This window comes from Lepidochelys olivacea (assembly GCF_965140295.1).
Source record: "Lepidochelys olivacea isolate rLepOli2 genome assembly, chromosome: 6".
Taxonomy (NCBI): Eukaryota; Metazoa; Chordata; order Testudines; family Cheloniidae; genus Lepidochelys; species Lepidochelys olivacea.
In genome coordinates this window covers 31198619-31221651 of record NC_140416.1, presented here as the reverse complement: position 1 = coordinate 31221651, position 23033 = coordinate 31198619, and the positions used below count along the sequence as shown (strand labels likewise).

The following is a 23033-nucleotide window of genomic DNA, read 5'->3' as shown; positions in this document are numbered from 1 at the left end:
CTGTAATTGATGAATTCCAAATAGCCATTGATGACATCTACTCTATTTTTCCTTGACAGTTTAACTCCAGGATGTCAAAACAGTGGAGTTATATTTAGTTTGTTTTATTCTTTCTTATATTGTGTGAGGTTTAATTTATGGTGTCACTGATTCCTAGGGATTGTAGCAATGCACATTGAGACTCTGGAGGCCGTCCATCGAGAGAGTAGAAGACTACCACCAATACAGAAGGTAAGTATTATAAAAGGTGTTTGTATTGGTTACACGTATTGGAATCGTACACAGTTTGAAGTGGCTTCAGCCTTCCTTTTTCTAATATTATGAAGAGACATCTGATCACTGAACAGTATAATCAAGAAATTTTCCACCAGTGATAAATAAATTGTTTGCCTTTGGTCTCATGAAATATGAACTTATGAAATATGAAAGTAGCAGAGCCAAACTTTTGAATATAAAGAAGTGTTTGCATGCCAACTACTTATTAAGACCCATTTCACTGAGTTGAGTCCAAACTTAGCCTCTCGCAGAGTCAATCTCATAACAATTTTGTATTTAAATTTTTTCATGTCAAATACCAATTTGGTAGATTCCAAATTTGGTAGTGTTATACTGTACATTATACTTAAAATTCTTATATTTGGGCTCAGCCGAAGATTCTGCGACCAGCTTTGCTGCCAGGAGAAGAGTTTGTGTGTGAAGGTCTCCGTGTGCTGCTGGATCCTGATGGGAGAGAGGAAGCAACAGGAGGATTGCTCGGAGGTCCCCACATTCTCCCAGCAGAAGGAGCCTTGTTTCTTACCACATACAGAATTATATTTAAAGGCACTCCTCATGATCAACTAGGTATGGTCTTTCTTACTAAAATCAAAATAATGTATGGTCTGGCAGATATGAGGCTTTGATCTGGCCCTGCAGTTTATTTAAGCAAGACCATCAAAACACATCTATCCAACAAAAAACTGTTAAGAATTCAATTAAGTATTAATTTACTTCATGTTAATCATCTGTACAGAAATAGACCCTGCACCTAGATTCTTGACTTTATCACTAGATATAATGATATTTATTTTTGATATTACCGTTTAATTTATCTGCAATTCAAATATTCACCTGAGTTTTTAGGTACTGAATTTTAGCATTGTTCCCATGTCACAGTAGGCCTTTGGGTCCTATTTACGTAAAATAAAAATATACTTTGAGCTTTCTGTTCATGCTCAACATAAGAACAGCCATTCTGCGTCAGACCAAAAGTCCATCCTGCCCAGTATCCTGTCTTCCGACAGTGGCCTATGCCAGATGCCCCAGAGGGAATGAACAGAACAGGTAATCATCAAGTGATCCATCCTCTGTCACCCGTTTTCAGCTTCAGGTGAACAGAGTCTAGGGACACCATCCCTGCCCATCCTGGCTAATAGCCATCGATGGACCTATCCTCCATGAATGTATCTAATTCTTTTTGGAACCCTGTTATAGTCTTGGCCTTCACAACATCCTCTGGTAAGGAGTTCCACAGGTTGACTGTGCATTGTGTGAAAAAATACTTCCTTTTTTTTTTTTAAACCTGCTGCCTATTAATTTCATATGGTGGCCCCCAGTTCTTGTGTTAAGAGAAGGAGTAAATAACACTTCCTTATTTACTTTTTCCACACCAGTCATGATTTTATAAACCTCTATCATATCCCCCCTTAGTCATCTCTTTATCAAGCTGAAAAGTCCCAGTCTTACTAATCTCTCCTCATACGGCAGCCGCTCCATACCCCTAATCATTTTTGTTGCCCTTTTCTGAATCTTTTCTAATTCCAATATATCTTTTTTGAGATGAAGTAACCACATTTGCATGCAGTTTTCAAGATGTGGGCGTACCATGGATTTATGTGGAGGCAATATGATATTTTCTGTCTTATCATCTATCCCTTTCCTAATGATGCCCAACATTCTGTTCGCTTTTTTGACTGCTGCTGCAGATTGAGTGGATGTTTTCAGAGAACTATCCACAATAACTCCAAGATCTCTTTCTTGAGTGACCGCATCATTTTATGTGTATCGTTGGGATTATGTTTTGCAGTGTGCATTACTTTGCATTTATCAACACTGAATTTCATCTGCCATTTTGTTGCCCAGTCACCCAGTTTTGAGAGATCCTTTTGTAGCTCTTCACAGTCTGCCTGAGACTTAACTATCTTGAGTAGTTTTGTATCATCTGCAAATTTTGCCGCTTCACTGTTTACCCCTTTTTCCAGATCATTTATAAATATGTTAAAGAGGACTGGGCCTAGTACAGACCCCTGGGGGACACCATTATTTACTTCTTTCCATTCTGGTCACTGACCATTTATTCCTACCCTTTGTTTCCTATCTTTTAACCAATTACCAATCCATGAGAGAACCTTCCCTCTTATCCCATGACTGCTTACTTTGCTTAAGTGCCTTTGGTGAGGGACCTTGTCAAAAGCTTTCTGAAAATCTAAATAAACTATATCCACTGGATCCCCCTTGTCCACATGCTTGTTGACCCCCTCAAAGAATTCTAGTAGATTGGTGAGACATGATTTCCCTTTACAAAAAGCATGTTGACTATTCCCCAACAAATTATGTTCATCTATGTGTCTGACAATTTTGTTCTTTACTATAGTTTCAACCAGTTTGCCCGGTACTGATGTCATGCTTACCAGCCTGTAATTGCCGTGGTCGCCTTTGGAGCCCTTTTTAAAAATTGGCATCACATTAGCTATCCTCCGGTCATTTGGTACAGAAGCTGATTTAAATGATAGATTACAGACTACAGTTAGTAGTCCTGCAATTTCATATCATCTGGTCCTGGTGACTTATTACTGTTTAGTTTATCAGTTTGTTCCAAAACCTCCTCTAATTACTCCTCAATCTGGGACAGTTCCTCAGGTTTGTCACCTAAAAAGCATGGCTCAGGTTTGGGAATTTCCCTCACATCCTCAGCCGTGAAGACTGTTGTAAGGAATTCATTTAGTTTCTCCACAATGACCTTATCGTCCTTGAGAGCTCCTTTAGCATCTCGATTGTCCAGTGGCCCCACTGGTTATTTAGCAGGCTTCCTGCTTCTGATGTACTTTTTAAAAAAAAATTGCTATTACTTTTTGAGTCTTTGGCTAGCTGTACTTCAAATTCTTTTTTGGCCTTCCTAATTATATTTTTACACTTAATTTGCCAGAGTTTATGCTCCTTTCTATTTTCCTCACTAGGATTTAACTTCCACTTTTTAAAGGATGCCTTTTTGCCTCTCACTGCTTCTTTTACTTTGTTGTTTAGCTACGGTGGCTCTTTTTTGGGTCTCTTACTATGTTTTTTAATTTAGGGTATGCATTTAAGTTGAGCCTCCTATTATGGTGTCTTTAAAAAGTTTCCATGCAGCTTGCAGGGATATTACTTTTGGTGCTGTACCTTTGAATTTCTGTTTAACTAACTCCTTATTTTTGTGTGGTTCCCCTTTCTGAAATCAAATGCTACTGTGTTGGGCTGCTGTGGTGTTTTCTCCGCCACAGGGATGTTAAATTTAATTATATTATGGTCAATATTACCAAGCAATCCAGCTATATTCACTTCTTGGACCTGATCCTGTGCTCCTTTTAGGACTAAATCAAAAATTGCCTCTCCTCTTGTGGGTATCATGGCTAGCTGCTCCAAGAAGCAGTCAGAAGCAGTCATTTAAGGTGTCACTTTTACAAGCTGAAACAGTTCAGCAGTGTTATCACAAGAGTGAGGGAATGTTGTATAGTGGTTAAAGCTGAAGACTGGCAGTCAGGACTCTTGGGTATATTCCTGGCATTCCCACAGTCTTGCTGTTTGATTTGTACAAGTCATTTAGTTTCTCTGTGCCTCACTTTCCTCATCTGTAAAATGCTACTTTATGGAGGATTTGTGAAACCTACAGAAGTGCGCTGAGTTCTACAGAAGTACAAACATATCATTAACTACTAAAGATTAAAATCTCATTTAGTGTCAAGTGATGAACCATGTCAGGATGGGGGCTTGTAGTTGAGGACTTTAACAGTGAGAGGGAGATAAATTCCTGAACTCAAAGGTCTGCATATGTTCAAACATTTTTAAAAATAGCACAGACTAATAAAAGTGCAGTAATCAAAAACTAAGGAGTGACTCTGAATGGTAGAAATTGAAAAAGCAATTATCTTGGACATATTGGAAACCCTATGTAATGGACGGTTTCAGAGTAACAGCCGTTTTAGTCTGTATTCGCAAAAAGAAAAGGAGTACTTGTGGCACCTTAGAGACTAACCAATTTATTTGAGCATGAGCTTTCGTGAGCTACAGCTCACTTCATTGGATGCATACCGTGGAAACTGCAGTAGACTTTATATACACACAGAGATCATGAAACAATACCTCCTCCCACCCCACTGTCCTGCTGGTAATAGCTTATCTAAAGTGATCATCAAGTTGGGCCATTTCCAGCACAAATCCAAATTTTCTCACCCTCCACCCCCCCACACACACACAAACTCACTGGAGTTTACTTTTTTCCCTCAACAATCATTACTGGATTAAGTGTTGTGTTTAATTATGTCATGGGAAATGTAGTAGTTCTAAAGATCAGATTTTCTTGTTTTGAAATCTCTGCTTCGGTTACTTTATTAAACAAATTCATTTATCAAGCAAAAATGTAAATACATAAAGTTCATAGTTTTTATATAAGGAAACTAATGAATATCAATTATATATGAACTTCAGAATGTAATATGACAAATTACTAGTAGTTAGAGACTGATTTTTGGACCTGCAACAAAATAGTTCTTTCTGTAATTTCCACCATTTAGAAAGAGAGAGAATGAAAAAATATTTTTCCAATCATCCTAATTAATTTCAAATAGGAAAATTGAATGTTAGTTAACTGAATGTTGGGTTGTATGTCATATTTTGGGAATTTATCACCTGCTTTAAAGCCTTTTGCCTAAAGTGAATTCTGGATTGTTATTGGCCTTCTGGCCAAGATCATTTGCCTTATTTTCCATTTCTTTGCACCCATTCATTAACACCTGTTCACAGTAAAATATACTGTATATACTCGTTCATAAGCTGAATTTTTTTTGTAAAAAAGGGAAGCATAAGAGAAGGGGGTCGGCTTATGAACGGATATAGAGATGGGGAGAGGTGGGACACACCCCTTTCCCCCCAACAGAGGGGGCAAGGAGAGGGAGCAAAGCCAGAAGGGAAGAGGCAGGGCCAGAGTCTCTCCACTTCTGGCCACGCTGCTCTCCCTCCAGCCTCCGAAGCAGCTGCAGCTCTGGGTCTGGCAGGCTGCAGCCGCACCGCCCAGCCCGCCAGAGCACGCTGCGGCCGTGCCATCCGGCCCAGCCCACTGGAACATGCTGCAGCTGCGCTGCCCCATGTGGCCCCGAGAAGCATGCTGCGGCCACACTGCCCAGCCTGCCGGAGCAGCTCCGGCCAGGCCAGAGACATCTTCCCCTGGGCCTCCCCAGATAAGGTGGGAAGGGATGGGATGGAGAGAATGTGGGGGTCCCGGGCTAGGGGTGGGGTCATGTGGGGGGTGGTCACAGGGGTTACTCCCCTGATTCCCAGCTTCTCCCCACAAAAAAATTTCCCCAACAGTTGCAGTCCTGGCCCTTCAGGGTAAGTAGCTGGAGTGCCAGGACACTTTGTTTACTTAGGTTTACCTCCCTGCCTGCGGACTCTCGAGGTAAACAAACCATCTCAGCCCGCCAGCGACTTATCCTGATGGCCCGGGAGCCAAAGTTTGCAGACCCCTGAATTATAGGGTCGGATTATGAATGGGTCATAAAAATTTTCCATTTTTACTTATCCATCTTGAGGGGGGGATCGGCTTATAAACGAACCGGCTTATAATCAAGTATATACGGTAACTAAATCAGTTATGATTCCATGACTAACGTGTCTGTAAATGATTCTGTGGTACTTAGCTGGAGAACAGACAGTGATCCGGAGCTTTCCCATTGCATCTATTATGAAGGAGAAGAAGATTACTATACAGAACCAGCTGCAACAGAATATGCAGGAAGGACTTCAGATCACCTCAGCATCATTTCAGGTAGAATGGAGTGCTTTATTCTTTATACTTTGTAAAACACCTGAAATTATGATCTCATCAAAATAACCTGCTGCAACTAACACCCTGACCCCTGGGAGCGGCTAAATGTCAGCCGTTCCTGGTGAAGTCAATGGTATTGGAGGTGTCTCAGCATCTCACAGGAACCCGGAAGTGCTTTCCTACGCGCGCACACTGGAGCATAAATGGTTTTCACTGCCTTTTTCTCTCACTCCTCACCCCTCCATTGGACCCTGTGGAGGACAATCTTTGGGTCCAAAGTGTCTGCTGAAGAGCAAATTGAGTCTGGGCAGGTCAAAACACATGTACATCAAATCTCCTCCATCCCTGTGGAGTTTATCTGGAAAAAATAAGCTCCCTGCCACTCACCAGTTTGTCTGGGTGGATCCATGGCAGGAGGAAGTGCATGGTAGCACAGTTGAAATGGAGTCTGGGGCATCACTGTGGTCGAGAGCTAATCCAGAAGCACAGGGCCTCTCCATAGGTGGCCCTGACCTTTGGTGGAGCCCCACAATCTGTACAGATTCCTGAAGATTTACCAGTTTAGGGACAGGCCCCAGAGCCTATTCTTCAGAGGCATGTAGAACAGGACAGTTTGGAGGGATGGGAATCCTCTGGAGATTTTTTTCCCCAGAGCCAGGAGCCCCCTACAGTAAATTTAGTCTATGAGGTAATCTGGCCTATGATGAGTCCCTAAATGAAGGGAAGTGGAATGTAAGGTAAAATCTTCAAGAATTGTAATCAATAGAATTAAAATTATGTAATGTGGGGCTTCAAAACATGAAATGTTTAGCTAGATCTGGTTACTACTACAAAAGTTCATTACTTTGTTCAGGATAAAAAAAAATCACAATTTGATAAAATGGAGAGTCTTTCATTTAGGAATATGTCACCAATTTTTTCTTCTTGGTGTTTTAAATAGGCACTGTGTAACATAATTTTTATCTCAGATACATTATTCTATACAAATGAATGGATTTAATTAACAATTTAAGGAGTCGCTCTTATATGCCTTTCAAGTAGAACAGTAACTGTGAGGCCTTTTGTTTTCCAAAGCCCTTTTTGGAGACTAACAGTAACAATAAAATGCCTAACATCCTTCAGTAGTATGCTAAATGCAGACACAACTCAAAGTTTCTGGTTCTGGACTCTGGTCAAATATAATCTCTGCTTTTGTTTAACATAGTTTCGTTTTAGATTATAAAAACAAAACCAACCAGCAAAAGGTTTACTTTCTGTTCCTTTTCTAACAGCCAGAGTTCAATATTATATGAAATAGACCCCTCTCTGCTTTGTGTGTTAATTATGATTATCGAAGGAAAATGGCTACAGCTATATTATTTTAATGTATTTAAAATGTCATATCGGGGTGACCCCTAAATATTCAAGACCTCATTTCAAGGAGGTCCTAGAACAACAGAATTATTAGCCATTTGGAGAGAAAATACGAAAGTAAGTGAAATGAAAATGAAGGATCAGATATGCCTTGTGTACAGCAAACAAGAGACATATAAACAGTAACTTCATCTTGGGACTTATAAAATAACAAATACGTCAGAAATGTGTATTTTGCTTACCCTCACCATGGGAGTTCTTTTTGTCCCTTTTACAGACCCTCATTTTCCCTCTCCTTTATTACTCATCCTCAAGATATAAGAGCTGCCCATCATCCCTCTGGCTAAGAATCATGGGACAGGGCTCCCTTTAAACTGTATAAAAGCCATATTTTGACTGGGAAGAGAGATCAGTGTAGATAATGCAAAGCACTTCCTTTTCCAAGGGTCAGATTTGGTTATCATGCTTCGCTACTAGCACAGTTTTCTAGGCTTTGCAAGGTGAGGAATGAATGGAATATAGAAGAATAGTTGTGGTAATTTTTAAATACTAAACTTTTATAGTATAGTGAAAAGAAAAGGAGGACTTGTGGCACCTTAGAGACTGACCAATTTATTTGAGCATGAGCTTTCGTGAGCTACAGCTCACTTCATCGGATGCATACCGTGGAAACTGCAGTAGACATTATATACACACAGAGACCATGAAACAATACCTCCTCCCACCCCACTGTCCTGCTGGTAATAGCTTATCTGAAGTGATCATCAAGTTGGGCCATTTCCAGCACAAATCCAGGTTTTCTCACCCTCCGCACCCCCCCCCCACAAACTCACTCTCCTGCTCAGTTTGTGTGTGTAGTTTTTTGGAGGGGGGTGAGGGAGTGAGAGAACCTGGATTTGTGCTGGAAATGACCCACCTTGATTATCATACACATTGTGAAGAGAGTGGTCACGTTGGATGGGCTATTACCAGCAGGAGAGTGAGTTTGGGGGGGGGGGGGTGGAGGGTGAGAAAACCTGGATTTGTGCTGGAAATGGCCCAACTGATGATCACTTTAGATAAGCTATTACCAGCAGGACAGTGGGGTGGGAGGGGGTATTGTTTCATGGTCTCTGTGTGTATATAATGTCTACTGCAGTTTCCACGGTATGCATCCGATGAAGTGAGCTGTAGCTCACGAAAGCTCATGCTCAAATAAATTGGTTAGTCTCTAAGGTGCCACAAGTACTCCTTTTCTTTTTGCAAAGACAGACTAACACGGCTGTTACTCTGAAATAGTATAGTGAGAGAGTCTTTAAATCAGAGTGTCATTTTTTTTTTTACCAGTGTTGTCCTGTATATCCTCAAGGACCTGGCCCACCAGAACTCTTCCAGCCCTTGCCATCCCATATAGCAAAAAAAATATGGCTAGTGTTTTAACTAGTGTAGAAACATTAGTGCAAAAGCTACTTTTTTAGATTTGCTCAGATGTTTTGTCTTAATTTTACGGGAATTGCAGATACTACAGAGTGGAGATATTTTGGCATTAGAATATAATATTAAAAAATAAAGTAAAAATAGATAACATGAATTGCCATAATCAGTAACATATACATATTTCTATTTATTTATTAATATATTATTTTACTTCCTTTGTGGGATCTTTTTCATTTTCTTTGATCTCAAAAGTTGCCATATTAAATTATTTCCAGTCTCTAACATGTTGTTATGTCTTTTTATTTGCAGTTAATTAAAGTAGCATTTGATGAGGAAGTAAGTCCTGAAGTGGTAGAAATATTTAGGAAACAGCTAATGAAGTTCCGTTATCCCCAGTCCATCTTTAGCACCTTTGCTTTTGCAGCTGGGCAAACTGCACCGCAGATAATCTTGCCAAAGCAAAAAGAAAAGAACACTTCCTTTCGGTAAGGTATACTCTATTTTTCTTTAATAAGAATTTATTATTGATATTCTTGTTTACTCTTAGTCCAGTGCATTGAATTCTGTGTCATTTTTGATGGCTTTCTAACATTGCAAGTTCATTTAAGTAGTCCTCAATAAAGCTGAATTGACTAGCTTCTGTCAAGCATGTTACATAGGTATGCCAAACAAAAGCTACCTAGTGTAGAAATATATATGAATTTGGTAATAAAAGTGTATAATTAGCCTGTTGAACTACTTGCCATAGGAAATTATGGAAGTAATTACTGTAATAAGATTCAAAGCATACAATCGGGCATTTATATGAATAACATCTGCAGTTATACTAATTCGATGGCAACATATAAAGAGGCTCCTCATACTTCAGAGTATGGATTGGCCACCAATATAGGTAAAAAGAAATTTACACTCATGGGATGGTATTGTGCAGTTGTTCTAGTGATCTGTAATATAGAGTTTGGGTTTTTTAGTCTTCCTTTGAAGCAGGTCCAGATAACCTGCATTCAAGAGTTTTGAGAGAGCTGGCTGAGGAGCAAACTGGATGATTAATTTTGATTTTTAGTAAGTCTTGGAATACTGATGTATTTCCAGAAGACTGGAAGAAAGCTAATATTGTTCCAATATTTTAAAAAGGTAGAAGGGATGATCTTGGTAATTGTAGGCCCAGGCAAGATAATGGAGCAGCTGATACAGGACTAAATTAATAAAGAATTTAGAAAGGATAATATAATTAATGCCTTGGGTTTATGGAAAATAGATCTTGTCAAACTAATTTAAGATAACAAGTTTGGCTGATAAAGGTAATAGTGTTAATCTTTAGACTTCTGTAAGGCTTAGACTTGGTACCACAGCAACATTTTGGTTGAAAAACTAGAATGATATAAAATTGACATGGCACACACTAAATGGATTAAAAACTGGCTAATTGATAGGTCTCAAAATGTAACTGTAAATGGGAAATTGTCATTGAGTATGTGTGTTTCAAGTGGCATCCCACATAGATCAGTTTTTGGCCCTACTCTGTTTAACATTTTAATCAGTGACCTGGAAAAAAACCTAAAATTATCACTGGTGAAAATTATAGGCAACACAAAAATTGGGAGAGTAGTAAATAAAGAAGAGGGCAGATCTCTCTTTATAGAGCGATCTGGATCACTTGGCAAGCTGGGTGTAAGCAAATAATATGTATTTACTACAGCTATATATAAACATATACATGTAGGAACAAAGAATGTAGGCCATATTTACAGGATGGGGGACTCTATTCTGGGAAGCAATGACTCTGAAAAAAATGTTCAGAACTGCTGGAATACTGCATCCAGTTCTGGTGTCCACAGTTCAAGAAGGATGTTGATAAATTGAAGAGGGTTCAAAGAAAAGCCACGAGAATGATTAAAGCATTTGAAAACATGCTTTATAGTGATAGATTTTAAGGAGTTGAATTTATTTAGCTTAACAATGAGAAGATTAAGGGGTGACTTGATCAGAGTTTATAAGTGGCTACATGCGGAACAAATATTTAATAATGGGCTCTTCAATATATCAGAGAAAGATAAAACATGATCCAGTGGCTGGAAGCTGAAGCTCAACAAATCAGACTGGAAATAAGGTGTAAGGTTTTAACAGTGTGGGTAATTAATCACTGGAACAATTTACCAAGGATCCTGGTGAATTTTTCATCACTGACAATTTTTAATTTTGATTGGGTTTTTTCTAAAAGATATGATCTAGCAATTATTTTGAGGAAGTTCTCTGACCTGTGTTAAACAGGAGGTCAGATTAGATTATCACAATGGTCCCTTCTGGCCTTGGAATCTATGAATGTTATACTCCATTATTAGGCACCTTACTAAACTAGGTGGATTATTAGCCTGTTACAGAGTGGCAATTCATGTGTTTTACAGAGTGGCAATTCTATTGATTAGTGCCTTGTTGGCTCAGTGGACTAGAATCCCAACATAGTTCTGGAGAACAGAGATGTTTAGATTTCTGTTTTCATGCCTTCTGTCTGTTAACCAGGAAGATTTATTTGTTATATTGCCAACAAAAGTCAAAGCTGCAAACAGAAGATAGTTGTTTATTCTCTACTATTGGACACAGTTGGCACAGTGTTGATACATCACATTCTCCTAAATCCCAGGACTAGCAATTTAAAATTTTAGGAGCCCATTTTCTGAGGTCCTGAGCTCACTTTCCTTTCTTGAAATTCAATGAAAAATTGTTAAGCATGCTTTGTGTGGGTGAGAAGATGCATCCTAAAAGTGTATTTTGGTATACTGACACAGATATTGAATATTAATGAGAGTTTAAGATAACTGTTTTATTATACTGACATTTTGAGATCAGGCATTGTTATTTATTTCTGAATTCTAGCACCTTCTCAAAAACAATTGTGAAAGGAGCCAAACGTGCAGGGAAGATGACAATTGGTCGTCAATACTTATTAAAGAAGAAGACAGGCACAATAGTGGAAGAAAGAGGGAATCGTCCAGGCTGGAATGAAGAAGATGATATCTCTGGTAAAATATTTTCATATTATTAGATGAGCTTATGCATCCACTAAAATACACTGACCTGTCAAGAGATTCTCAAACAGTAATTAATCGGGAAAAGGGTCTATTTCAGATATTAGACTGAAAGGTTTCAAATGTCATCACTTGGTGAAGACTTTGAACTTTTATTATTTTCCCAGGTTTGTAGGAAATAAGGGAAAGCACAAGCTTTTAACTTAGTTTATTTGCAGAGGAAATTTTCAATTTCATATCCTTTTTTAAATCACCAAACTGTGGTCAGTACAACTTTGTTTACCACCCCATACAGCACCCTGAAGTAGACAAGGATATAGTTGGCTAACAGCATTAAGGCAAACTCAGCAGCATTCATGTACGGTGTTGTTAAACAGTTTGTCATGAGCCATTAATCTAGAGTGGTGGAGTCTCATTCTAAAAAAGGCAGGTGTAAGGAAGAAGCAAATAGCATAGGTTCTATCAACAGATGTGAAGGTATAAAATGAGGGGATTTCTTCAATGAACAAAAAGTATTACATGTGAAAATATCACACTTCCAGATTTCAATGGAAAGTATGTTGGGGCTGAAGGCAGAAAGTGTTCGTTTTATTTTGGTTTTTTTCTAAATAAGTCCGTTTCTAAAATGTGCTGCTGTCACTACAGAGAGAGGTAATGTCTTTTGTTGAACCATTCTGTTGGTGAGGGAGACAAGTTCAAAAGCTTATCTCTCTCACCAATGGAAATTGGTCCAATAAAATATATATTTCTTATATCCTGGGACCAGCATGGCTACAACAACACTACATACAACTGCTATCACTACATCCATTTTTTCCTAATCTGGATCAATGCTACTATAAAACATACCACTAGAGGGAACCAGATTCTCCTATACCTAAATAGGTATTGTTTTGTCACACCATTCCTCACTCATTTACTATTTCAGATAATGAAGTGTATCAAAAATTAATTGTTTCTTAAAAACATCACACAAGCCAAATATTTCCTATTTATCACAGCACTGGTGTTGGATATATATAGGAAAGATTACAAGTAGGAAAAGGAGATCTTTTTTTCCCTTTCTTTTGTTTTATTTTTAAAATACTTTTTTTCATTAATAAAATGATTGAACTGATTGGTAAGTGTGAGTGGGACAAAATATGAGGATGTATATAAAGCTCATTCCTACTGAACTCTTAAGCTTGACTCATTGTGAGCTCTCAAAAAGAATGAACAAAGCCTTCTAGGAAAAGGCTAAAAATACCTAATGCTCTTCACTCATCTGAGGGAGAAGGGAAAGAAATCAGAGGGAAAATGTCCACACATTAGTCAGAAATAACTCTCCTTGCGTGAAAATCCATATTCTTCTTCGGTCCTTGTCCACATAGATTCCATTTGTGGTGTGTGTCCACTCCCTGCGCTCAAGCTCAGATTCTTTGGCTAGCAGTGTCCGCTGGGGTTGTGCTTGCACTCTCTGTGTCCTGCTGCCCGGAGTGCATAAAAGGCAGGAAGTGTTAGTAAGTTTAGTGTTAATGGATTAATTGTTAGCTTCTCCTCCGCCCCCCTTTAAAAAATGTTTTAAAAATGCCTTAGTTTGTGAGGCTTCCTCAGTACTGGGTTCCAACCCTGATGGCTGAACTGGAGTCTCCTGGTTTTAAGAATTGCCTTTCTTGTGATGTGGTGATGCCACTTAATGATGGACATTTTCAGGTTGTTCAAGAAAGCAAAAGGTGAGCAAGGCTTGGCTTAAACTTCAGCGAAGAGTGTAAGTCGGTAGTCTCTGAAGGTCAGCACACCCTTCTCACCATGTTGTACTAGACTGGAGGCTCAGACACAACAGTTAAGACCATGGCCACATCTGTTGCCAGGAGGAAGTCCTTGTGCTTGATGTTTTCTGGCATACCTAGAGAAGTACAAACAACCATAGAATCAGATTGAAACCAAATTTCAAAATGTCAAAATTTCCCATGAACCAGAAATTCTGAATATCAGCCAACTCACAAGCAGCTTTAAGATCTCTGGGAAGTAACCACATCTGCACCAGACCTACTCCAAGCAGAACTACTATATTCAGCAGAGGGGCCAAAAAAGAGATACCCTTTGTCTCCTCTTTGTCAGCCACTCCCTGCAACAGCTTGAAGGCAGCTGGTTTGATGCCTTGGTCAGGAGCCATTTGTAATACCTAGAGGATCTTTTTACTCCTCTTCTCCTTTTGGAAACCATTTACTTTATTTTCTCAGCACCACAGACCATTGGGTCTTAGAGATCATCACGGTGGCATATTCCATACAATTTCAGACCCTTCCTACCTCCCATCTCCCTTCCCCATCCCTTTTCATGGATCCCTCCCACGAGAGACTGTTATAGCTACAAATGGGATCACTTCTAAGTCTTGAAGCAATGGAAGAAGTGCCTGTAGAATGCAGAGGGAATGGGGTTTACGCCCATTATTTTCTAATTCCAAAGAAAAAGGGAGGCTGGTGCCCAATTCTGGATTTAGAGCAAGGTATTTAGCTATCCCAAGTTCCGGGTGACAGCACAAGCCTCTACTGGGAAGAATTAGTAGGGGAAGCAAAAGTGGATCGGAACCTGGGAGGCAGTGACCATGAGATGGTCAAGTTCAGGATCCTGACACAAGGAAGAAAGGAAAGCAGCAAAATACGGACCCTGGACTTCAGAAAAGCAGACTTTGACTCCCTCAGGGAGCTGATGGGCAAGATCCCCTGGGAGAATAACATGAGGGGGAAAGGAGTCCAGGAGAGCTGGCTGTATTTTAAAGAATTCTTATTGAGGTTACAGGTACAAACCATGCCGATGTGTAGAAAGAATAGTAAATATGGCAGGCGACCGGCTTGGCTTAACAGTGAAATTCTTGCTGATCTTAAATACAAAAAAGAAGCTTACAAGAAGTGGAAGATGGGACAAATGACCAGGGATGAGTATAAAAATATTGCTCGGGCATGCAGGAATGAAATCAGGAAGGCCAAATCACACCTGGAGTTGCAGCTAGCAAGAGATGTTAAGAGTAACAAGAAGGGTTTCTTCAGGTATGTTAGCAACAAGAAGAAAGTCAAGGAAAGTGTGGGCCCCTTACTGAATAAGGGAGGCAACTTAGTGACAGAGGATGTGGAAAAAGCTAATGTACTCAATGCTTTTTTTGCCTCTGTCTTCACGAACAAGGTCAGCTCCCAGACTACTGCACTGGGCAGCACAGCATGGGGAGGAGGTGACCAGCCCTCTGTGGAGAAAGAAGTGGTTCAGGACTATTTAGAAAAGCTGGACGTGCACAAGTCCATGGGGCTGGATGCGTTGCATCCGAGAGTGCTAAAGGAGTTGGCAGATGTGATTGCAGAGCCATTGGCCATTATCTTTGAAAACTCATGGCAATCGGGGGAGGTCCAGGACAACTGGAAAAAGGCTAATGTAGTGCCCATCTTTAAAAAAGGGAAGGAGGAGGATCCTGGGAACTACAGGCCAGTCAGCCTCACCTCAGTCCCTGGAAAAATCATGGAGCAGGTCCTCAAGGAATCAATTCTGAAGCACTTAGAGGAGAGGAAAGTGATCAGGAACAGTCAGCATGGATTCACCAAGGGCAAGTCATGCCTGAGTAATCTAATTGCCTTCTATGACGAGAGAACTGGCTCTGTGGATGAAGGGAAAGCAGTGGACGTGTTGTTCCTTGACTTTAGCAAAGCTTTTGACAGGGTCTCCCACAGTATTCTTGCCGGCAAGTTAAAGAAGTATGGGCTGGATGAATGGACTATAAGGTGGATAGAAAGCTGGCTAGATTGTCGGGCTCAACGGGTACTGATCAATGGCTCCATGTCTAGTTGGCAGCCGGTATCAAGTGGAGTGCCCCAAGGGTCGGTCTTGGGGCCGGTTTTGTTCAATATCTTCATAAATGATCTAGAGGATGGTGTGGATTGCACCCTCAGCAAGTTTGCAGATGACGCTAAACTGGAAGGAGAGGTAAATACGCTGGAGGGTAGGGGTAGGATACAGAGGGACCTAGACAAATTGGAGGATTTGGCCAAAAGAAATCTGATGAGGTTCAACAAGGACAAGTGCAGAGTCCTGCACTTAGGACGGAAGAATCCCATGCACTGCTACAGACTAGGGACCGAATGGCTCGGCAGCAGTTCTGCAGAAAAGGACCTAGCAGTTACAGTGGACAAGAAGTTGGATATGAGTCAACGGTGTGCCCTTGTTGCCAAGAAGGCCAATGGCATTTTGGGATGTATAAGTAGGGGCATTGCCAGCAGATCGAGGGACGTGATCATTCCCCTCTATTCGACACTGGTGAGGCCTCATCTGGAGGACTGTGTCCAGTTTTGGGCCCCAAACTACAAGAAGGATGTGGAAAAATTGGAAAGAGTCCAGCGGAGGGCAACAAAAATGATTAGGGGACTGGAACACATGACTTATGAGGAGAGGCTGAGGGAACTGGGGATGTTTAGTCTACAGAAGAGAGGAATGAGGGGGATTTGATAGCTGCTTTCAACTACCTGAAAGGGGGTTCCAAAGAGGATGGCTGTAGACTGTTCTCAGTGGTAGCAGATGACAGAACAAGGAGTGATGGCCTCAAGTTGCAGTGAGGGAGATTTAGGTTGGATATTCGGAAAACTTTTTCACTAGGAGGGTGGTGAAGCACTGGAATGGGTTACCTAGGGAGGTGGTGGAATCTCCTTCCTTAGAAGTTTTTAAGGTCAGGCTTGACAAAGCCCTGGCTGGGATGATTTAATTGGGGATCGGTCCTGCTTTGAGCAAGGGGTTGGACTAGATGACCTCCTGAGGTCCCTTCCAACCCTGATATTCTATGATTCTATAAGCCCCTGCTTAGATCCCCCGGAATGGTTTGCAGCTGTCAGCCTCCAAGTTCCCTACTTTTACATAACAATCCATCGAGCTCATTAGAATTACCTGAGATTCCAAGTGGGAAATTCCTGTTATCGATATAGAGTTCTTCCATTCGGACTACCAGCAGCAACAAGGGCATTCACCAAATGCTGGGCACTGGTGGTGGCTCACTTGAGAAAGCAAGGAATCCAGGTAGACCATACTACCTCAACGATTGGTTTATTCTGGAGAAATCACACAGCATGTGACCAGCTCCAATAACCAAATGCTTCAGCTTTTCACTGCCTGAGGTCTCAAAGTCAACATATAAAAGTCAGCATTAGTACCAATCCAGAGGATACAATTCATAGTCTACAGCAGCAAAGGTTTATCTGCCTCAAGACAGATTCAACATCATCATGGATTTCATCAACCATTTACAGGCTCATCCTCAAAGTTCAGGACAAGCATACTCCAGACTTCTAGATCACATGGCCTCCTGCACTTACATAACATAGTATGCCAGACTTCACCTAAGTCACATGGTTGAAATGTTTGTATCTTCCCAAAAGATATTATAGTCATAAAGGTGCAGGTCCCCCAGAAGTCCTATTGTCATTAAACTGGTAGAAGGACTATCCTTTTCCCCACCGTTGTCATCTAAGACACTAGTGACAAATGATTCCACACGCGAGTTGGGACTTCACCTGGACCATCTCCAGGCCCTAGACCTTTGGACTCTTGAGCACAGGTCCTAAGGAAGCCTGCAGCTGTGATGATCATGCTGATATTGGCTTGGCCAAGACAATTCTGGTTCTCAGACGTGATTAATCTATCCAGTACGCTTCCCTCTTCCAGAGATAATCTCCCAGAACAACAGGTAGATCCTCCATCCAGACCCTGATTCATTACACTTGACAGCCTAGATGAAGGCTAGCAAACCAGCATTGAGAGGAGTTGCTCTGCAGAGGTCCAAAGTCTGTTAATCCACAGTAGAAAAGACTCTACTAGACCTGCATATTTGGCAAAGTGGAGAAGATTTGCTATTTGGACCCAGCAACATCAGTTAGCTCTATTAGACACTGAGATACGTGCTATTTTGTATTACCTTTTATTGCTGGAAAATGTAGGACTGTTTATAAGCTCTTTAAGAGTACGCTAGGTAGCCAGCCATCCCTCCCATTCTGGATCACCCAGCATTCTCCCAACCGACAGTAGCTAGATTCCTTAAGGGCCATATGCACCTGTTTCCCCCAGTTAAGAAGCCTTCCCCTGCTTGAGATCTCTAACATAGTCATAGTGGGATTGATTGCCCACCCTTTTGAGTCTCTAGCTATGTGCTCACTTTATCATTTATTCATGAAGATTGCCTTCCTTGTGGCAGTAACGTCTGCCCAAAGGGAAGGAGAAATATAGGTATGTATTACTATTACTGTGACTGGTGCACAATATACTATATTCCAGGGGTGGCCAACCTGTGGCTTCAGAGCCGCATGCGACTCTTCAGAAGTTAATATGTAGCTCCTTGCATAGGTGCTGACTCCAGGCTGGAGCTACAGGTGCCAACTTTCCACTGTTCAACCTCAGGCCCTGACCCCACTCCACCCCTTACCCCAAGGCCCCGGCCCCTTTCTGCCCCCTCCCCTGAGCCTGCTGCACCCTTGCTCTTCCCCACTCCATCCCAGAGCCTCCTGTACACTACGAAACAGCTGATCGCAGCCAGCAGGAGACACAGGGAGAGAGGGGGAAGTGCTGATCTGCAAGGCTGCCAGTGGGCAGGATGTGCTGAGGTGAGGGGGGCTGCTGATATATTATTGTGGCTCTTTGGCAATGTACACTGGTAAATTCTGGCTCTTTCTCAGGCTGGCCACCCCTGCTATATTCCATAAGGATAAGGTGGCCTTTAGACCTCACTCTAAAATCTTGCTGAAAGTAGCCTGACTTCTATCTAAGTAATACCTGAATATCTAGTACCAGTATAGCATTGTCTTTTTTCTTATGCCCCACTCCAGCCAAGGGGAAGCCATACTGCATACCCTGGATGTGCTTAGGGCACTATCATTCACTTTCAGGAATTCCCCAAGATTATTTGTAGTTTTCATAGGTAGGATGAAGGGACTGGCAGTATCTGTCCATAGGATATCTAACTGGATTTCCAGTTGCATCAGAGTATACTGAGCTAGCTAGTTTAGATCTGCCAGTTAAGATTATCGCCCACTCCATGAGGACTCAGGCAGATACTGTGGCTTCTTTAAGAAGTGTACCAATCTTTGAGATCTGTAGGGCACCTATGTGGGATTGGGATCCAAAACATTACTCCCTTGTAGAAGCATCAAGAACTGAAAACCACTTTAGCAGAGCACTTCTTCAAGTTATTATTCAAATAGACTCCAAGCACCCTTTTCTTATGTGCCAGATCACTGCCTGTGAATTAGTGTTCTGCAATCTGACCAAACCTGATAGGGCCCAACTACAAGTGTTGGGTTCAGGTTGGTTTGGTTGTGAAAACAACCAAACCCACTCAGGCTCAGGTCAGATTGGCTCACCTCTTCCTGCCCCACGGGGTCGGCACAGGTGGGTGCCCTGCTGGCTGCTGCCACCTCGCTGAGCTGTGTGTGTTCAGCAATGCGTATACTGAAAAGTTGCAGCGCCTCTCAGTCTGCAGTGTACGCAGCTCCTGTGGCATTGGCCCCACTGGCAGGAGAAGGAGAGCAGACCTCTCCTGTGAGTCACCAAAAGTGGAATCGATACAGACAAGCGCTTGAAGAAGAAGAAATGGTTACTTACTTACACTAAATGTGGTTCTTCAGCATATGTTGCCCACAGGTATTCCATGTCCAACATCCTTCCCCACTACTGTGGAGTGCTATAACAGCTAGATTCTGTATTGGTGAAGGAAGTGAGGGACTATTTGGCCTGCTTCACCCTTTACACCCTTGGGAGGCAGGCATTAGAACACTTCAGGCACAGGCGTGGCCGCGGTGGACACTGCTGGCCAAAAGAATCCAAACTTGAACACCTGAGATGCATGTGCACCTGAAGTGGAACACATACGTACAATATATCTCGAAGAACCTCAGTTACTATAGGTAAGTAACCATTTATTTCCATTCAGAAATGTTAAATATTGAATTGATATAGTCAAAAAATTGTAAAAATTATTTCTAAAGCCTATATCGCTTGTAGCTTTTAATATACCTTTCTTATCACCTAGAAAAAACTGTCTCATAGCCTGCTTTGTCAGTTATTTGTCTCACTCTGATAAGCATATAAACATACAGAGAGAAGTGAGAGATTCATAATGCAACCTGTCTAGAGTTTGTCCAAGTATAAAATTGATTATTTTAGTCTGAAGTGCAGTAGGGGTCCTAATAAGACAATCCTTTTCAGACCATATTAGAACAAGTGCCTGAAGGAAAGGATATCTAGAGTCTAGTCCCATAAGTTGTTTCCCTCTGTACAAGAGGGTCGCACACTTCATAGCTTGTGTAGATTGAGCATATTGCACTCCCAGGGGGCTCCTTGCATTCCTCCATTCCAGCCCACAAGCTCCATGTGCCACCCTCCCACTCCTCTCTATTTCAGGAACTTCCTGCAACTCCCCCATCCCCTCCACCATTCCAGGGACTCTGTGTGTGCCTCCCCTCATTTATCCCTCTTCCCATACCAGAGTTACCCATTTCCCACCGCCCCCCTTCAGTGTCTCTGTGTGCACCCTGATTCCCCCCAATGGCAAGGACTCTGTGTGCATCCCAATTTTCTCCCCATATCTCCCACCCAAACCAGAGTCCCCCACTGTGCACCTTCATGCCAGGGGATCTGTCTACCCCCAATGCCCACGTCCGCCCCCTATGCCAGAGGTTGTATGTGCTCCTTCCCTCCTTCCCCATATCAGGGTCCCCAGTCTCCACCCTCTCCCCCACATCCCTGGCCAGGCGTTCTGTATGCCCATTACCCTCTTCCCCCTGTGCCAGGGGCTATGTGCATGCCTCTCTTCCTCCCTTTCCCCCAGCCCCCTCCCCCCATCAATCTTTCTATCTGTGGGTGAGACATTCAGGGTGTCATTGGGCGGATGGGCAGAGATGAGATGGATTATTGTTATGCTGGAAAGCATAATGGGTGCCATCAACCAGTTGTTTGATCTGTAGATAATTGCAGAGATGCTTGAAGCTGTGGCTGTGCAGATTATATGGCAAGGGCTCCATGTGTCCCCAATTTTTCTCCTTTTAGTTTTCCAGTTTTCTTCAGCATTAATAGGGTTCTGCGCATTGATGCCTTGAGCATTTCCTGAAATTTTGAATTGATTAAAAGTTATTGCATTACAGATGGAATGCATTACACTTTAAGAGAGAAATGTTGTCAAATTGAGTATAAGCTTTGTAAGGTAGACAAAAAATTTAACTGTACTAAACTATTTTTAATTTCAAAATGTGCACTTGTCCCAGTACCTTTAGCCAAAAATTCATGCAGAAATAACTTCATTCTATTCATATGCGCACATTTTATAAAGGCCAAGTAATGGGGGAGCTTGGAGCTGACAAACCATGAACAGTAAATTTGCCTTCAGAAATATTTGGGAAGAACTGAAATAAAGTGGTGATAGCAGGTCGGTGGCTGGTTTTGTATAAAGGCCATGCTTTACTTGAATTTCACTGTAGCTTGAACTTGAAACATGGTTTTTATCTCTCATGACTGAAATTGTTTTCTACTTTGGGAAAGTGCAACTGACAGTAATACTCTGCTGAAGAAGGCTGATTGATATTGAAGCACAAAGAAAATTCAGAACATTATCTGTTGCTAATCTGTGACATAAGAGACAATTCTATGCACTAAAATTTTAGACAGATGAATAAAGCCTATTTAAGGTAGTTAGAGAGTATGTGGTCCATTTCCTTCTGGCTGTATGAGGGATTTTTATATATATATCTTCCATTATCACAAATAGTTATGCTGGTAAAAGAAAGATTACCACCAATTCAATTCAGTTGAATACACAGGATCACTTTAAAGCCAGTAAAAAAGGATGCCAATCATTCCAGCTCACTTTGAGCCACAAATTATGAAAACAAGAATAGGATATATCCAGGTTAAATTTTTGTTTGTTGTCCTTTCACAGGAGTGAAACTTTTGGAAGTGTGTGTCACAATATCCGAGTTAACTGCATCTTTGCCTTCTCCTCCACCCATCTTCCTTGAGAGCACCCTCGTAAGGTTTCAGGCTCCCAGACATCACCTCTCTGGGTCATTGACCCATTTCTCTCTCCCTTCACATTGAGAGTTTAGGCTTACAGTTCCTCTACACCTCTCTGTAATTTCCCCAACAGATCTGACAGCATCTGAAATTAACCTTTCTCCAGGGGCTATAACAGTGTATACCAGTTACCACCCAGCCTGCACAAAGCAAAATACATTTATTCTTAGGGTTAAAGCATTACAGAGAAAATATATGTTAAAAAAATAAAATTTCTATGCACATGCTAAAAGCAGACTAGAAGTACCCATCAGTCTAATAGATCTAGTAAGCCAAAGTCCTTTCAACTCTTCCTCAAGGGTTGGGGCCCCCATTGGACAGAAGATGCTGTCCTTTTGCTGAGTCAAAAGAAGTCCCTGTGTTAGTTTAAACCCCGACTTTTTATACCAAAAGCTCTTCTGTTGTCTGTTGGTCTCCGGAAAACCCATTTTGAACCAGTATATGCATAGTTCCTTCCCCGCTTCTCCCCCACCCCCACCCCCCAGGTGGTACCTCTCTGGAGGTGTTCACAGCCTGAGTGATTCACCTTAATCACCCTCCGGTTTTGGTTCCTGGAGAAACTGTGGTAGTCCTGCCCCTAGGAGTTGCATACAATCCCTGGCCACAGTGATACCATGCATAGACTTTGATTCATAATCCATGCATAGACTTAACACAGTATGGGCTCCAAATATATTTCACGCAATTGCAACATTTGTGTTCTGTGCCGCAACAGGGTACATTATTCTTCTGGGCAAGGCTTAAATTGTTTTGGTGATATGGGTGGAGAAGGGTTGGGTTGGTCTCCCTACCTCGTGATGGACTGTGCTGCTTACTGCCAAAGGAAGTTGAGGCCAAGAACGTATAAAGAGTCAAAAATGGATTGGACGTTTATATGGATAACAAGATATCTAGAATGATCATAATTAATGATAAATTTTGTGGAAGAGGTATTAAACTTCATGTCTCATGCTACCTGTTAGAGATCAGTTAGATATTTAACGTGTGGTGCAGATTATCCGGTATTTGCCTACTGTAGGGTTCTGCCGCATCTGGTGCTGGCTGCTTTTGGAGACAGGATACTAAACTAGATACTGATCTAGTGAGGTAATTTCTATGTTTCTGTGGTGGGTGGG

The 23033-nt window shown here is 41.5% G+C and overlaps 1 protein-coding gene and 1 long non-coding RNA gene across 6 annotated transcripts in view; one reads left to right on the top strand and one right to left on the bottom strand.

Moving 5' to 3' along the window:
- SBF2 (SET binding factor 2) overlaps positions 1–23033 on the top strand; it is a 555237-nt gene that overhangs the window by 458913 nt on the left and 73291 nt on the right. For all 5 annotated transcript variants that reach the window (XM_084630065.1, XM_084630064.1, XM_084630063.1 and 2 more), the window contains exons 21-25: positions 158–231; positions 648–843; positions 5928–6055; positions 9134–9309; positions 11699–11844. In XM_084630065.1, the coding sequence (XP_084486191.1) occupies positions 158–231; positions 648–843; positions 5928–6055; positions 9134–9309; positions 11699–11844 (720 nt within the window). The remainder of the gene's footprint in view (positions 1–157; positions 232–647; positions 844–5927; positions 6056–9133; positions 9310–11698; positions 11845–23033) is intronic.
- LOC311521651 overlaps positions 20723–23033 on the bottom strand; it is an 80163-nt gene continuing 77852 nt past the window's right edge. The window contains exon 4 of the long non-coding RNA XR_014711944.1: positions 20723–20955. This is a non-coding gene — a long non-coding RNA (uncharacterized lncRNA). The remainder of the gene's footprint in view (positions 20956–23033) is intronic.